This window comes from Epinephelus lanceolatus, chromosome 11 (assembly GCF_041903045.1).
Source record: "Epinephelus lanceolatus isolate andai-2023 chromosome 11, ASM4190304v1, whole genome shotgun sequence".
Lineage (NCBI taxonomy): Eukaryota > Metazoa > Chordata > Actinopteri > Perciformes > Serranidae > Epinephelus > Epinephelus lanceolatus.
Window position 1 is genome coordinate 30,440,708 of NC_135744.1, and position 17,900 is coordinate 30,458,607.

The 17,900-nt window shown below is 41.5% G+C and overlaps 1 protein-coding gene across 3 annotated transcripts in view; it reads right to left on the reverse strand.

The window, feature by feature from the left end:
* The window catches only part of fryb (furry homolog b (Drosophila)), a 73,877-nt gene that overhangs the window by 37,869 nt on the left and 18,108 nt on the right, over nucleotides 1-17,900 (reverse strand). For 2 of the 3 annotated variants that reach the window (XM_078172498.1, XM_078172497.1), the window contains exons 2-10: nucleotides 8,413-8,606; nucleotides 6,060-6,113; nucleotides 5,765-5,904; nucleotides 5,042-5,132; nucleotides 4,500-4,579; nucleotides 4,248-4,328; nucleotides 1,819-1,987; nucleotides 1,357-1,449; nucleotides 986-1,084 (exon numbers count right to left, since the gene is read on the reverse strand). In XM_078172498.1, the coding sequence (XP_078028624.1) occupies nucleotides 986-1,084; nucleotides 1,357-1,449; nucleotides 1,819-1,987; nucleotides 4,248-4,328; nucleotides 4,500-4,579; nucleotides 5,042-5,132; nucleotides 5,765-5,904; nucleotides 6,060-6,113; nucleotides 8,413-8,532 (927 nt within the window). In that variant the 5' untranslated portion in view covers nucleotides 8,533-8,606. Of the gene's footprint in view, nucleotides 1-985; nucleotides 1,085-1,356; nucleotides 1,450-1,818; nucleotides 1,988-4,247; nucleotides 4,329-4,499; nucleotides 4,580-5,041; nucleotides 5,133-5,764; nucleotides 5,905-6,059; nucleotides 6,114-8,412; nucleotides 8,607-16,305; nucleotides 16,782-17,900 lie in introns of those variants that run through there. The other variant, XM_078172499.1, reaches the window with a different exon arrangement.

Sequence of the window (17,900 nt, forward strand, 5' to 3'; positions counted from 1 at the left end):
GGGCCAGTTGAAAGAAGAGTGAAAACATCTTTTCCATCCAGAAAAGCCTTTGATACCATTTTTTTTCAATGAAGAAATACTAATCTGATATAGCTGATGCTATTGCAGCATCTACGCTGACCTTATTAGGAGCCGAGATTGTTAATCACCTCTCTGTGTCATCACGCACACCTATAGCACACCTGGAGTTGCCAGTAGCTCCTCACAGGAAACTGACTGGTCAGACAACACTGGTCATGCAGACACAAATGCATCACTTGAAGCCTGATAAGATGGATTTTGCGTGGTCTCATGATATTGCGAGAATCCAGCTGCTGTGCAATAATAATGTGCTGGACTAAAAAAAAATCCCCACCTTATGAAGTCATAAAAATCTTATTTACTATAAACCAGTGAAAAAAAACCTTAAATAAACTAATGTCAAGAATCTTCTTGAAATGAGGTCGGCAGCAAAAAAACATAAAAAAATGGAGTTTGAACAAACTTGAAAAAGTCGATTTGCATTGGAAAAATGTTTGAAATAAACGTGCCTGATTGGCTGTTCTAAGAAAACTAGGACTTTAGTAACTAAACTAAAAATGAACATGAGAGATAAGCAATGAATCTTCTTGTTACAAGGAAAGAATGAAGTTAAATTTTGCTACTCCTGCTTCAGAGAATGTTGCCGGTTGCCTGTTAAAACTTTTAGGCAGTGATAAAGGGAATTTTCAGTAGTTTTATAGCATGCTTGTTTGTGTGAGATCAATATCTTACTAAGGCTGATTCCCCTGCCTGTTTCCCTGCTGTGGGCAAATACTGCCCACCTCACTCTGCTAAAAAAAAAACTAGCCTGTATACTGCACACTGAACTCCTGTCTCCTTCCCATGGACAGATAAAAGCCCACATGTTGGAAAGTTACAGTAAGTGCTTTCATCAGTTGCTGTTAATGGAGAGGAAATGAAGAGAGATGAGCGGCGATGAAACACAATCCGGGGGGAAACTTACCAGAGAGTGTTTCTTCCTAGAGGACAGGTCCAGTGTGGTATCGTACAAACTTTCTACGAAATTTCGGAGACACGGCACATTCACCTCGTTCTTCACAGTCTGGAGGAGAATGCAAAAGTTAGTTAAGAGAAGTGTTTTCACCAGAGCCTAACCCCACGCATACAGACAGACAGACAGACATAGTCATGGGCTTAAAATTTTGATTATTCTCAAGATATAAACACAGCAGGAAAACAGACTTTTTTTGTCATGGAGATCTCTTAATAAAAAAGACAAATAATAACTTCAATGCATGTCTGCCTTAAAATAAATAAAAAGAAAGTCAAAGTGCACTAAGTGGTGCTCCTGGCAGTAAGATGAAATGCACTCACAGCAGCTACAGGTACAAGTATCTCCACAAAGAGTCCGGCTAATGAGTGTTTAATGTCTTTATCCTTCACTTCCAAGAAATACTGCGCACATTCCTGAAGACAGAGAGAGAGAGAAAGAGAATCAGAGACTGTGAGAGAAACAATGTATATGCATCATGAGTCTGTGTATAAGAGGTTAAAGCCCCTGTTTCGTTATGGGTGAAGGAAATGAGAAGCATTTACTGCAATTCCCATCAAAGGACCAATAAACAAGGCACTTAACCCCTAATTACTTCAGTGGAACCTCTCAGCAGTCGATAGTATAGCTCTATGACGACACTAAACTGCTTCCAGACATAAATATACGCAAAGAAAGAGGGCGTCAGTCCTATAAACATGCCTTCAGATTCCTCAACCAGAACCTTTTCACAGTGTGTTGGCATGTAAAATAACAGGTAGGAGACCAAATGATTTCAGCTCTACCTGCATGAACTGGAAGGAGGCTTCGAAATCTTCCACCGGGTACATTTTGATGCGGAAGAACTTGAGTCCCATGATGAGGCTGATGGTCGACTGGATGACGTAGGGGCTCTGCTCTTTCTGTCTCAGCTCCTTCAGCTCAGAGATGAACTTCTTCCTCACTGCTGGGAACCTGCAGAGGAAATTGCGACCACATGTGAACAGTTGCTCTGTTCTCTGGAGTTTTGGTAAATGTTTTCATGCCCTCAGCTGGTATGGTTAGTGGGATTACTGTAACTAACATGAGTTTGTTTGCTAATGTGTTGTGTGTAGATCACATTTTTATAACTCTTACTGTTTTTTTGCTTTTCAACTTAGGTGTGAGAGCTTGTGTGTGTGTGTGTGTGCTTGTGTATGTACCAACCATCCAAATAGATTTAACCAACAGAGCTGTGTAGGCCTATATTTAGAATGGCATCTGGAGGGGTGATGTGGAGGGAATGCGTGTGTGTTGTGAGCGTGCACTTGTTCTTCAAGCGTCTGCGTTTTGCTGCGCATGCTTTTGCATGCTTTACAGGGGTTGCCACGGCAGTTAATTAAGTGGAACAGTCGTCGGCCTTCTGTTTAGTGCTGACTGTTTAAATAAGATACACATAAACAATGTAATCTATAAACCGAGCTGGAAAAGCACACACATGATGCCAAGAATAAAGTATGTGCCCAGACTGTTTATTGCCTGTGTGTACTCAACCTTTTCACAGCCGCTTGTGTAAATGATGTCCAACGAATAAATAACACTGAAAAGGGTGTTAGAAATCAACTAAGAAGCTTAATTAAATGGAAAACCCATCATCAACACATGAGACAGTCTGGGTTTGCTAAGCTGGATCTTAAGGTATCGACTTTGAGCCATTATAAGATCGATCACTGTGTTAAATGATGTGATGGCTCAGCTAGTGTGTGTGTGTGTGTGTGTGTGTGTGTGTGTGTGTGTGTGTGTGTGTGTGTGTGTGACAGCGAGGACTGAGCCGCCCTGTGAACCTCCTCCATCACAGTAATAACCTCCTGGAAAATGGGAGCATTGCTCATCTCTCAACACACACAACATTACACAGACGAAGGACCATCATCTGGAGTGTCATTATCCTCAGTTGCCATCTCTCTCTCTCTCTCCCTCACCCTCTCTCACACACACACACACACACACACACATGTATTTACCAACACACACACAACCAGACTACCAGCACGCAGGGAAACGCAGACATTTGTTTCTCAGTCACTTGTACTCAAAACAAAGGGACAGCCTTTGTATTTGCTGTGTCTACTGAAAAAGAGGTCAAGAGGAGGACAGGTAGCTACTGTAACGACACATTACATTTTACTGACAAATAAGCACACAGCTGCAATGCAATCTGCATTACAAATTCTGCCTTAACTGAGAGTAAGACATGAAGAATTTCATTCAAATTAAAAAATAAAAAGATAAGAAATAAGATAATAAGAAATTTTAGCACTTAATCACACATTTGATGAATATTACATTCTTGAGACTAAAAAAGTCATGTCAAAATAATTTCATGTTGATGTGTTCAAAGTCTTTTAAACTATGTGCCCTGTTTCCTTTTTCTTTTTCTTTTGTTTTTGTGCTTTGTTATATTTTAGGTAGCCTTGTATAACATCTTGGCCAAGGGACTACAGATAAAAAAATAGCCTTTTGGCTAATTCTGTCATTTTTATACCATGTGTATTTACTAATTTGCACTGTCCCTTCTTAAATAAACTAAACTAATAAATCCACACTAAACCGAATTGTAAATATGTTCGTGATTGCCACACATACCTTGTGAAGAGTGGCACAAAAAAGACAGTTGTAGCTTTATGAATGACTGTAAATTACTTTAATAAAAAAGGAAAGCCCTGGGAGTGCTTCATACCAGCGCTAAGCACTTTTTTGACTAAACACTGCGCATAATGCTATGTTAAACAGAGGGTTGACGGCACTGTTAATAATAAGCTAACAATGCATACAGTAGTAAAAGCACAACGCTAACCAGCAACATTTAGTGTCTGGCCGGACAGTGATGACACCAGGGCTTTTTGAAAAGTTCAGAGATTTTCGACTCGAGGCGCACAGAGAGGCCGCACAAAAAGTCTCTGGAAAAAGACTGCACGTAGCGCTAGGCATCTGCATGTGGCCACATACACTCTCTCCTCATTTGGTACAATTGAAAAAAGACATTGGCGCTCATAAAGTAATGCTATGCAGAGACTCAGCCTTACAAACGTTTACAGAGACTGTGGCAAATTGGCGACTACCTCAACATATTCACAACAAACACTCCCCAAAACTTAGCGTCAAGAGATACAATCAACTCCTGCTGACATACAAACATTTAATGCATACACACAAACAAACACACATGCAGTATAAACATAAATTTGCACAGTACCTGGACTGAGCTACAACTCCCACTACTTCAGCATAAAGGTCAGCCACTATGTGCATGTTGCCTGTGTTGGGTCCCAGATACCTGAGAAATAAACACAAAATATTATAATGTGCGTATAGTGCTGTGCAGAACTAATCTCTTACAATTGTAATTTGCATTAAGTGAAGACAGTAATGCAGTGAAACTTTAGACTGTGCTTCATTTGATTAATTCTAATAAATGATTTGTGTTTCTGTATGTGATCAATCTCACCCTTCTTTGTATTTGAAGTGCTTGAAGGCCAGGTTTATAACTTCTTGGATGAGTCCATCCAAAAGAGGATGGAGGGGGATCTGGATTGAGAGAAAAAGTTTACAATTTTAATACAATACATCCAAATAAAATGTGTTATTTCTATGTATTCTGCTCACAGTCTGGGGAGTGTGGTGTGCAATATATTTGCATATTCTTGACTGGATCAAGAATATGCAAATGACTCTTTTATATTAGCTTGAATTTAGTTGCGGTTTCACATGAGTGGGGTGGGAAATACAGCATCTGACAACTGATGTCAAGTAAGGTGTTCATCAAAGGAGTGTGATAAATATTCAGATCTTTTCCTGTGATTGTTTAAACCCTTTCACAGTATTATGCAGGCATCTGTATTAAAGGATTCAATCAAAGGAAAACACTTTTCTACCTGTGTGTCTTTTTTCCAGAGATAAAATATTGTTTAAGGACAGACTTTTCTCCTTAAAACGTTAAACCCACTCTTACAAATAAGCACGACAAACTGAAGAATTATCGAGACTCACCTGCTTCAAAACTTCTATAAGCACTAGAGAAAAGATGAAGTCTATTGCCAGATCTCTCCGCTCCAATAAGTAGTCCTTCTGTTGCTCATCACTGAGCCAGACAGACAGACAGAAACAAAGAAACAGAAACATTAGTTGAGACATTCACAGTAACAGTCTTGATCCTATGAGAGTCTGTTCTTGCGTCTGTACTCAGCACGCAAATGTATCACACGTGAGAATCTGCTTTTATTAAACTGCGTTAATAAATTAATTGTAGGCACCATCTGGTCCACTATGTAGCTGTGTGTACTTGGTGTGTGTGAAGTTTGTCTGAGATTTGGACGACACCTTCAGTACTATATTAGTTTTTTTTTTTTTACAATGACAGTATTGTTTCAAGTTAGACTTTATTTTACTGCTGTTTCTTTTTGCGTTTTAGCGTGGACAGAAATATTTTGTAAAATAAAGGCAGTCTTTTCTTTCCAAAAATATCTGCATATCTGTAGATAGGGTTGTAGTGGGTCTTACTTACAGTACTGCTTATTGTTTATTGCCTCTAAACATAAGTAAGTTTGTTAAAAAAAAACAACTTAATTATCCAAAATAAATAAGCATATTGCATAGGAGTGTTGTGGTGCTTTGTGTTTTTTGACCCTGCATTTTTTGTATGTATGTGCGGTAATTTAAACTTGCAGATCCCTGACAACTACTCGGGTGTGTGCGCTGTTTGTGTCCTCTCACTTTTTTGACTTTGTGTTGGCCCTGGGTCGATATTCATGGGACTCGTCTTCCAGGCCGTTCTGCCTCTTGTACCAGTCAAACAGAGTCCTCAGGATAGACGGCAGGCAGTACTCTGCTAGAGAACTCATACTGCTGATCAACTGCACAGACAGAAGGAGGAAGAGCAGGTGAAGGTAAGCAAAAGGTAGAGAGGATAATCCCACTTCTAAAATAAGACAATGTTACGGCAAGATTTGGAGGACAAAGAGAAAAAAACGTTAAGACATGACGATGTGTCCACGTCGGGTACACGCACCTGGTCGAACTGTGGGTCCTCTCCTCTCTGCAGAGATTTGTTAAGTGGCTTCTCCTGTGAGGTAAGAAAAGACAGAAGGGACAACAATCATGTCAGAAAAGATGAGAACAGGTCAACATATTTTTACGAAACTCGAAATTCGAATGCCCCAAAACTGTCAAACTCAAGCAGACCAAAGTGTCACTGCATTTAGTGCATTTGTTTAAACTGCTATCTCCCCAGACTCCAACCTGTGTAGCCTATAAATACCAAAGACATCGCATTTTCAGCTAAATGTAAATGTGATCATCAGCTAAGTGCCTACAACAAGCACAGATCCAATTTCATTACTGAGTATCACACTAACTGCCTTGGCACTAACCTTGTTATGTTCCTTTCATGAAACATCAGGTGTTCAGCCCTGAGTGCCATACAAATTAAATGCAGGGACAGATTCTGATATTCTTAAGAAATGGCCCAACAGGCCACCAATCCCCTAAATTTGGTGCCCAAAGTGCATTTTGGTGGCCCAAATGTTAACTTGAAACAATACAGAAAGGTAATTTAATGCAACTTATCACACCCTTCCTTAACTGTGACACTTCAATAAATGAAAAGACATTGAATAATTATATATTTTCATTCTGCTATTGGAATTGATAACTCAAGTTCTTTGTAAACATATGATACATGTATTCTCTCACAGTCTCTATCACTTGTGCACCCCACCCCCTCCATTTCGCTGCCTCACACACGCTCTCCCTCCCTCCCAGCATTGAGCCTGAGTCATGTCTGCAATAAAACACCACAGTACATTACGTCCTTGCATGTGTCATATTCTAGTCATTTAAACCCCTGCCTCCATTCACTTCTATATTTTCGTAGTGGTTTGCTTTTTTCATAGTCTGCCTTTTTAGGTTTCTGGCTCTTCTGTAGGGATCGAATTTGAGTAGACTTCATAAACCTGTACTTCAGTGGCTCTGACATGCTGGTCGCTCGCTGGTAACAAGTAGTGTTTACTGTTTTTGTAGAATAATGACGAAAAAGTGAGAGTTAATCTGGATGTTTGTGGAACAGTATGAGGATTTTTTTTTCTTTACCTTTTATGTAATCTCACTGAGACACACAGTCTCATTCTCAAGAGCCTTAATAAAACTTAGTGGCCACAGGGGGTCACCTACAGGAGATGTTTGGTAGAGTAACTTTTCGTGGCCACGGGCCATTGGGCCATGGTTATTATTGATCCCTGACAGGCCAAACCACTATACATTAAGGAGTGTGCTCAAGCTTTTATTTGAAAGCCAAATAAACCCCAATTAATCCTCTAGACCCAAAGAAGCAGTGTCAGGCATACTTTGTCGATGATGCAAAAAGGTAATATGAGTGACACAGGTTGGGTTACAGTGCGTCAGACATATTTGGTTACTTCTGCAGGCAGAAAAGATGCAAATATGTGAATCCAAGAGATCTACCTCACAAACCATGAATCTGTCTGGATCAAATTCCACCACCTACTGTGGGTGGTTGATGAGATGAAATGTATGTGGCAAAAATATATGTGGAAATTGCAATTTCTAATGAACATTGTGTTGATGTGGGCGCCACTGTGGTGCCTCACAGTCACCTCACAGCAAGAGGGTTCCGGGTGCGAACCCGTCAACTGGCTGGGGCCCTTCTGGGTGGAGTTTGCATGTTCTCCTTGTGTCAGTGTGGCTCCCTCCCACAATCAAACGGCACAAAGGTTAGGTTAACTGGTGACTTTAAACTGCCTGTAGGTGTGACAATGAGTGTAAATGGCAAGGTGTACCCTGCCTCTTGCCAAATGTCAGTTGAGATAGGCTCCAGTCCCCTTGACACCCTTGACAGGACAAGCTGTTATAGATAATGAATGACTTGTGTTGATGTCGGAAAATTTTTCTAGCTGCAGCTGAACATCAAATATAACAGAAGTTAAACAAATGTGAAAAGGGCGATATAAAATCCTGTGGCATTTTGCACCACTGACAAAGCCAGTAGACCTTGAATGTTGACAAATGGCCAATGGCTAAAAAAAAGTTGTAGTGTGTCTCACTGTGGGATGCAAACTCAAACAGCTAGTCCTACCTACGCTTAAATATATAACTGAAGAGAAACAAGTAGATATAGAAAACATATTTAGGTTATATTATATATAAACTAGGATGCTGAGCATACATTATTTAGCGGTGATGCACATTGTAGGCATCACTTCCTCTGCACAAAAATGATTAGTCAACAGATACTGTCATAAAAAGCCACTCTGCATCACACAATTAGATCCAGTGTAAACCCAAATGATGCTGTAACCTGAGAGAGATGGGATGAGACAGCAAGATACAGATGCAAAGTCACTCACCAGCGGTTCGGCCATGATGATGCGAATCTTGCGTTCAGAGAGCAAAGTGAAGTTGGCAAACAAGCTTTTAAGGACAAACTCGCCCGGCTTGCTCTCAGGGTCCACATTGACGGGCGCCATGACGACAGGACCTTTCCTCTCTCCCAAGGTTCCACTGACTGGCGGGAGGGGGGGCTTCAGTCCCACTGGAGAGGCTGGGGAGAGTCAGGACAGGTCAGTTAGTAAGACAGGGGTTTTGGAAGCCTGCTGTGCCCTCCAAAAATCCCCTAATCGTATTCACTCCTATTATTACTATTCTTTTCCTTTACTTCCATTTGGGGCATAATCACACTTTAAGCTTTGGAAACATAGTTTGCATAATTTGAAGTTTTGGGGGTTAAAACAACAAACACTGATCAAACTGCTTTATAGAGACATTAAATAAAACAGAGGCACAATCAAATATAAACAAAGGAATGATCAGATAAACATAGAGGAAGTCAATTGTTTCCTAGGACTCTGTAAGTTAACAGTGGTTACAACTAGAGTTGGGTCGACCGCCGTTCTGATCTGGTGTATGAGCTTAAACCGGTTTGATTTTATGCAACCAGATTGAACCAGTATTTGTCATTATGGCGTGTTCTGGTGAATTAAAAAGTAGCCTACATCAGCAACCTGTGCTGACAGTGTCATGGTGCTAAATCCAACTTGTATTACATTAGTAATATGACAACACGATTAACATAATATCATGTTTGTTTATAAACAGAATATCAAAGCCACTAGTGTCTGACAGGCTGTGCGCAATTTACCGCCAGGCTGAGGCCAGTGTTGTGTCAAAGGCTATTTCCTCGTCGACATATGTTCCCCCCTGCCTAAACCTGAACCAAACCCTTAGCTCTAAACCTAACCACCGAGAAGGGCACTACACATTAACGGGAGAAGCACTATTAGATGGAGGTACACATTTCGAACACCAGCAAAAATAAAGAGGTAAAATTTTAGAAGAGGTGGGAGGGGGGAAGATGTGCACAGCGCACATTGTGTTTGTTTACTGGAAAGTTGATGTGTTTTTTGGGGTGACGAGAGGAGACATGGCAAAGTTGGTTTCAAAGAAAACTAGAACTGCGCCAAAATTGCAACATTTTGTATTTGAAACCAAAATTTGTAAATTCATTGTCACTCAGGAACAGCTGCTAAGTCAAGTGTCACACCTAGTGGTAAAATTCCATGCACCAATCTGGTGTTTGGCCTAACAGCAAACTGGTTTGAAAATTTTTACACCGAACCAACCCTTGTTTCTATTTTCCATGTTTTTAGCCCTTATTTGTTTACACTCTGGCAAATTGGCACCACTAAAAGTATGCCAAAATATCTAATAGCAGTTCCTGTTTGCAGTGTACTGATGCATAAACTGACAACTATCACTGTAGTTCTTTTATACTTCAGTCAACTTAAAAATATGATGATTCTAAGGCAAGTTCTGCATCCATGAGGAGCATCTTTTCTACGGTAGACATTGGCGATTATATCCATGGAAAGTCTAAATCACACTCAATTGACAAATATGTGTATCATTTCGGTGTGTTCAGATTTTTACTGAGTTAGCCTATGTCTCCAAAGGACTATGATTTTTGACATAAAGGGTTTTAAAGAAGCTTAATTGCCTCCGTGAGCTATGTGTCGCAACCACTGCTGGAGCTCCAACTGCTACAATAAAAACTGTGCAGCTGAGACACAGACCCTCATGCTCTCTCTCCAGCTGCTGTTTTTAATAAACTCATACTTTAATAAACAAACATAATTTGTCAACATCAGAACATCCATTTATCATGTTTTTCTGCTAAGTTAAAATTCATCAGTCATGACTGATTTATGTTGATTATGCGTCCAAGTTTGACAGGGTACACTTTCCAGGCACACAGACGGACACAAACACTCGCTGGGCAGTCCATGTTTTCATTTCTCCCCTCTGATTACATCATTAGGGAGAGTGGGCACTATTAATTCTCGCAAGACGTAATAATAAACAGAGAGAGAAAGATAGACAGGGAGTGGTTGGAGTCTGGAAGGGGTTTCAGTGAGAGACAGATGACAGACGGACAGACAGATATAAGAAGGGAGAGGGCATTTCCTGCCAGGCGTCTCTAGGAATATCGACATGCCCTTAAAATAGAACAAACTCATCACTGTGAGCACATTTCCAGTGTCGGTGACGATACACTATAAGAGCTTAAGCAAGACTTTGTAGAAATCAGACATCCACTGTGGACTGTTGTTACTTACAGAGAATCATAGGTCAACTAATACAGTTTACGAAAAGACACACACACAACTTCTACAACAGTAGCCAACAAAGGAGGCTTGTATGACTGGAGTATATTTGCATGTCTGACTCCCTGAACCAGGTGCGTAAAATACTTCTTTCCACAAGGCGAAACAAAGCAACAATTTACCAGAGCATTTCCAAGAAGTGGCTTTATAGTGTGGGCCAGTTTACAACTCAGGTCAAGTCTAACCGACCTTTCATGACCACGTGACCTGACCTCACTGAAGAGGTGAGATGTAAACACAAATTCCTGAACGGGACAAGCCACCAGGCTTCATAGATAGCAACTTGTTTGTGTGAAAGCTGAGTACTCAAACGAGACAAACATGTGTGCACATGAACACACACTCCTGCACGCTTACCAAGGCCCTTGATGAAGCTGATGACACTAGCCCTGCTCCATTTAGTTGGCACTTCCATGGTGCAGGAGGAAGTCAGACAGACAAGGACGGGTGAAATGGGCAGGAACAGTGGGATGGAGGAGGGATGGGACGTTAGGAGGGGGCAGGAGGCTGAGGAGGGGTAGCTAAGAAGTCTACAAAGTCTGAAATATAGCTCCCATGATTGACAAATAAAAGTAATTCCTTGTGGGGAGATGTGCAGCACAGAAGAGTTTGTCTTTAATATCCGGCTATTCCACCATGACAGCAACTATAGACATCAGAATACTGTCTGGCTTTGACACTAGGCAGGTTTAACCAAAGCTAAAAGTGTGAAGCTCCATCCTTCAGAAAATGAAAAGGTGGGTAAAGTGAAAGACATGTGCCTGGGGCGATAAAGGAAACTCTCATGACAGCTGTATTCCACATTCAATCCAAATGAAACAGGAAGATATGCTGTATCCACAGACTGGAGGAGCCATCGCCAAGTGAAGACCACTTGGCGCCTCTGAGCTGCAAGCGTTGCAATCACAGAGTAAGAGATGGTGTCACAGTGTCTTCTCGAAATAGCAGAACCAACTTGTTCCGTCTTGAGTGAACTCTACCAACTGGGGTCGAGAAATATTCCACTGTACTGTTCCAGCAGAGGCTTGGGTGGATTAGAGGCTGCGTAGGGCCCCATGCTTGAGAGCTACACGAACCTAAAGACCAACTATCAGTTTCTACTTTAGCTCCTGCTCCGACTCCAGCCTGCCATCACTTCGCTGTTGCTCCTGTGAACTTGGAATCCATGCATTGTAAAGTTGTGTTGAAACAAAGTGCTTCTTTGAGAGCGGTTTTGTGGCTGTTCTTTAGTTGTCAGTAGCAGTTAAGTAAAGTCTGCTCCTTGTGGAGATCTGACCAGAAGAGTTGGGTTGGAATTTCAACACTGCCCCGAGAGAGAGGCGAGGGGAGGAGGGAGGTGCTATATATAGAGCACTGGAGGTCACTCTCTTACATACCCACCACTCCCACTGACCCCTACTCATACACAAGTGCACACACATGCAAACACAAACACACTCCTCACAGAGACACACACAAATACACGTATACATGTAGGCGGCGGGTTTCCAGGGCAGACAGTGACAAATCAGGAAAACTAAGTAATGTGATTAAACTACAAAGCAAATGGCACTGATTTAATTCAGTGACTGCAAGGTTGACTCTAAACAGAGATAATCCAGTAAAGCTTCTCTGTGACAAGAATTTAAGGTGCGTGTGTGTGTTTGTGTGTACGTGTGTGTGAATGTATACATGCATGTGTGAGTGTGACCATTATGCATGTTGGTGGGCAGAAGAAATGAGAGTAGGAAGACGTAATGGTGTCCAATAAAGCTGTCGATGTAGCGCACCAGAGCATTTCCCGGGACCCTCGTAGACATTTGCATGAGTCAGCATTTTAAGAGATGAGTCAGGAGAAATTTACCATGTCTAGTCAATACAAGTCCTCCTTGGTTTAATTACATTTTAGATCCTGAAAGATTTATTTTACATACAGTGTTGGACAAGACTGAGACAAAGAAGTAATAAAGAAAGAAAGAAAGAAAGAAAGAAAGAAAGAAAGAAAGAAAGAAAGAAAGGACTGAAATGCCAAAAAGACAGACGAGCAAGAAGCAGCGTAAGTGAAGAGGAGACAGAGAGGACGTAGAGAGTAGACCTGCAATGATTGACTGATGAATCGATTAGTTGATGGACAGAAAATTTTGTCAGCAACTATTTTTATAATTATTGCTTTAGTCATGTTTTAAATGAAAACAGTACCATTTGATGAACATTTGTTTAATTCTTTTGTTTTTTGTCGTACACAAAAGTAAACTGAATAATTTTGGGTTTTGGACTGTTGGTTGGACAAAATCCGACATCAGCATGGACTGCAGGAAATTTTAACTGTGATTTTTCACTGTTTTCCAGCCAAACGATTAATCGATAAAGAAAATAATCAGCAGATGAACTGGTAACAACAATAGCGGTTAGTGGGAATGCAAGGATGTGAGGCTTTTGGGGGGGCAAGGTGTTTGCTACTCTATCAAATGTACTGGATGTAGTTGTACCAAGCTCTCCAGCTTCACTACTCCTAAATAATAGCTCCTCATTAAAATAAACATGTTTGAATCATAAATTGTATAAATAATAGACGTAGCTAACATGACGTCACCCACTGGTTTGTGGACTGCTGTTTTGAAGCCTCAAGTTTGACATTTCAGCTGTTGTCATCTTGGTTTTTTTGGCGCCAGAAGTGATTATATTTGGATAATTGTAGTGCTGTGGATGAGTGAGGTTTGGATCTGACTCAAAGATTGTGGCCTTTCATTCAGGCTGTCACCGACTTTGACTTTGGGCCTTGATAAAATGTAAATGGTTGAGTTATAAAAAAATCACCCCGTGTACAGTTGTCATGAATGTTGAAATTAGCTACAGTTCCAGGCTGTAAACATGTTTATTTCTGCTGTAAAGTTGGGCATTTCAACATGGGGGTCTATGGGGATTTACTCTGTTTTGGAGCCAGCCTCAAGTGGCCATTTGATGAACTACAGTTTTTGCACTTTGGCATTGGCTTCATTTTTCAGCCCTGGAGGTTGTTGCTTGGTTTGAATAGACATTTTTTCCAAATGGGCATCACTGCTGCCACACAGTTCCTGGCTCTAAATTGGAAACCTCCCCATACAGTTGCAAAAGCTCATTGGATTAACACATATGTTGATATAATCAATATAAAACTGTCAGTGGAAAGAGTGCATGGTGCTGGTACTATCTCAGCATGGAATGTTGTGGCAGATAAAATCAAAGAGTTGCTGTAATCACTATTTCTATTTATTGCTAAGTTTTAAATCCATGTGTCCTGCAAATATTATATGGACATCCTCAGGTATGGGATGGAGCAGGGGTGGGGGTCGCCACTAGGTTTTGCTTTTTGTCTTGTTCTGTGTTGCATTGTTGTTTTGGTTTTCATTGTGTTTTGCTTCTTCATATCTGATGCAACAGAACAAGACAACTCTACATCTAGATTCAGGTTTACCGTCACCCATCACGTCATACCGCTAAAGAAGCATGCTGAAGTGATGAATCACTACCAACATGTGATAACCCACATGTACACACCCTGACACATTAAGCACACAGCTTTCAAACATACGTCGTCACATGGAGGCTGAAATAAAGGCCAGGATGTTAACTTGGGCTGATGAAGCATCGCAACAAGTTTTCTTGGCTTGTAAAAAGACAAATCACTCCGGTACAGCTTGTACAGTTTGTTGGCAGTGTCTAAGTAAAGTGGCTTGCAATGAGTCACTTTTAAAAGCAGACAATTACCATAAAAAACACACCGGCTGCCCTCGACAAGACCTAGCAGAGCCAAACCTGTATGTTGTCAGAGGAGGCGGCTGACAAACTCTCATTGCGTGCTATTATTGTATTCTGGCATTTTTATTGTGTTACTGTTGGTCTTGTAGTCAGTTATGACAGCTTTAAGTGATAAATCTCTACACTTACATCACAGGTATATTCATGTCTACAACTGAAGAGTGTGACAATTGTGTGTTTCTCAAAGATCATAATTTGAAAAAGCCTCCTCTACTCATGTGCTCACTAACATCACACATGTAAACAAACCCTTAAGAGCATTAGAAAATTATAATAACTTTACAGGTTACAATACTGCGTTACATTTTGACCCTGTTGTTTACACATGGATTCTGGGTTGTTCCTTTAACCTGTTAGCTTGTTTTAAATCAGTGTGTGTTGATATACGCCAACACATAATTATTTCAGTACGGCTGGCATGAGATGGAACAAGTTCAATCTGATGAGGTCAGCTATTTATCTAGAGATTTCACCTGATAATTAACTTACGCTTGAGAACACAAGCTAGACTTATCAGGCCTGTTTCTAGTCTTCTGACTGCCTTCATCATCATGACCTTGGAGCTGACAAACCTACACTACTGAATGTGGTCCCGTAACTGCAAGAAGCCGGAGTTTAAATGAGGAAACACATGCGCTATCTCACCCCGGTCCCTTTGATTTCTTTTGTTAGTACATCACATAAATGGCTGAGGGGGGAACTATCAACACATCCCCTGCAATTTCTCTGTAACCCTAAGACCAACATAACCCTTGCTGACAGTAACCTTCAGCACACACCTAATATATGAGCTCCGCATGGCTGCCCTGCCAACCACACACACACCAAAATATTTTTATGGTGTGTAAGGGGCACAATGTGAAGACCATTTAGCAACACAGCACATTGAAAGGCATCCACATGACTCTTAAACTAATCCCAGAAAAGCTCCGAAACATGCACAAAATAAAAGCTAACACAAACAGTGTTCAGTCAACACATGAAAAATAACAGATGAACCTGCTGGTTGGTCTCTGCATCCTCTATAATCAACAAGAAAAACATTGATGTTACAGTAAAGGTAAACTACAGGCTGCATGGTGATGACTACCTTAGTGTCCCCGTGGTAAAATAAGACGGCAGTGCTTTCTGCTTACTGTAATGTCTCAGGTTCATGAGCTCATAGCTGAAAGTGGAGGAAAGTACAGTATGTCCAGTTGGCGACAGTCTGGGACGATACTGTTGGGCATTCGTCCCAGAGTGACATACAGAAGCTTTACCTTCCGTGTGGTAAACACCGACTCACTGACTGAGGAACTGATGAACGGTAAACAGCACATGTAGCAGGGCTGACTGACTGATAACACATGTAAACATAATTTATATTGAATGGTAAATTTTCTTGAGCTTGACAGTGTTTTTTAAACAAAACTCAAAACTAGTGCAGGGCACAATAATTACAACAAAGTCAAAAACTGACTACTTCTTTTGCTGAGTAATGTGCTGTATAATTCATATAGAAAACTGCTGAGGAGCCAGATTTACCCTCCACTAACCCCCGGAGCAGTTCTCTCTCTCAACCCCTTGTCTTCCATTATTCCATTACGTAACATTGCCAAATATTGACAGTGTGGATCATGCTGTATGCTGCCTGTTTTCCAGTCTCATCCACTCCGAACACACAGATACACAAACAAAATAAGCGTAGTCACTGTACACTGCGGGATCTACTGACGACTAGTCGGTCTGCTGCGAGGGAAGACCGCATCACGCATTTGTTTGGCACACCAGAAACAACAACTGTGATGTGTTAGCTGTACTCACTCCCTCCTAAGGACTTGAGCAGAGACTTGATGCTGATGTCAAAGAAGCCTGAATCCTGCTGGCTGGTCGCCATGGCTGCAGAGGCTATGTCGCCACGGTGACAGACAGCAGAGGGAGGACAGGACGGCAGGATGAGGCGTTGCGGTCAGAGCAAGTGAGAGAAAGAGGAGTGCGCTCCGAGAGAGAACGACTGGGAGAGAAGGAGAGAGGGATGCGGGTGGGCAGCCAGTGATGCGGATGCTGCGGCTGTCTGCTGCTGACTGCGTGTTTGTTTGTGTGTGCGTGCCGTGCACAAGAGTGTGTGTGTGTGTGTGTCAAAGAGGAAGAAAGAGAGAACACACTCAGCCTCGCCTGCGCTCTGTGTTGCTATCTTGCTGGCTAACACCCCCCATCCCCTCTCTGTTTTGCTCTCTCAGGACAGTGATACACAGATGTTGGTAGACGCAGGCAGCCAATCCTCTTAGAGGAAAGACACAGAGAGAGAGAGAGAGAGAGAGAGAGAGAGAGAGAGAGAGAGAGAGAGAGAGAGAGAGAGGGATGGAAAAACATACAGTAGATAGTACTGCATGAGAGGGGGTGGCAGAGTTGAGAGGGAGGGAAGATGGGAATGAAGAGGCAGTGGGAGGGGAGATACCAGAGTAATTAAGATTAAAGAAACAAAGGGCAGAAATGCAGAAATGTTTCCTGATAAATGTTGTCCAGTTCTATCTCACAATAAGTGCTGAGTGAACATGCTGCAAGCCCGCCTCAACCAATGAGAGCCAAGAGAAGCACTGATAGGCAGTCAGCACCAGCCAATAGCTAGGAATAATAACTGATCAATGGCATCAATGCCTCACATGTGACTGACTCCAGACTGCACATAGATTCTAACCAAGGTTTGAGTATGAAGCTACTTCTAGTTGATTCTTGATCGTGATGGACACAATGTTATGCACAATAAAAATTGTCTTTGATAACAAAAAAGAGCTATTCCTTTTTCATGTTCCTAGAGCTGTCTCAACATCATCCATAGTTTTTTTCCCCTGTGATTTCTTTGTCGAAAACCATTAATTTGCTATACAGTGCACACTAATATATGCTATAGTCAAGGGGGTATTTTCCACTAGGGATGGAGGGAACATGTTTCCCTAACTTTTACAGTTTCTAACTAAAACAATCCCCTCTCACTGTCCAATCCAGCCAGGGGAAGCTCTGACTTGATCCAAATGCTTTTACATGACCAAATCCACCGGGGGTTTTGCATTGAACAGGGGAGTTCTGACACAAAACATCCAGTAGCAGAGCCAAAGACTGTTGATGCAGTGCCAAGGAAAGTCCAACTAGTTTTCAAATGGCGGTTTTGAGACATAAAATTGGATATACTCAGGGGGCTCAGCAGCTCAGTGGGTTGAGTGGGCACCCCATGTACAAAGGCTATGTCCTTGCTGTAGCGGCCGATTCCAGCCAATGGCCCTTTGCTGCATGTCATAACCAATCTCTCCCACCCTTTTAAACTTGAAATGTCCCATCAAATAAAGGCAAAAAAAATCTACAAAGAAAGGAAATACTCTGGGAGTACGTATATACAATGAACAATTGTAACAGACATGCTT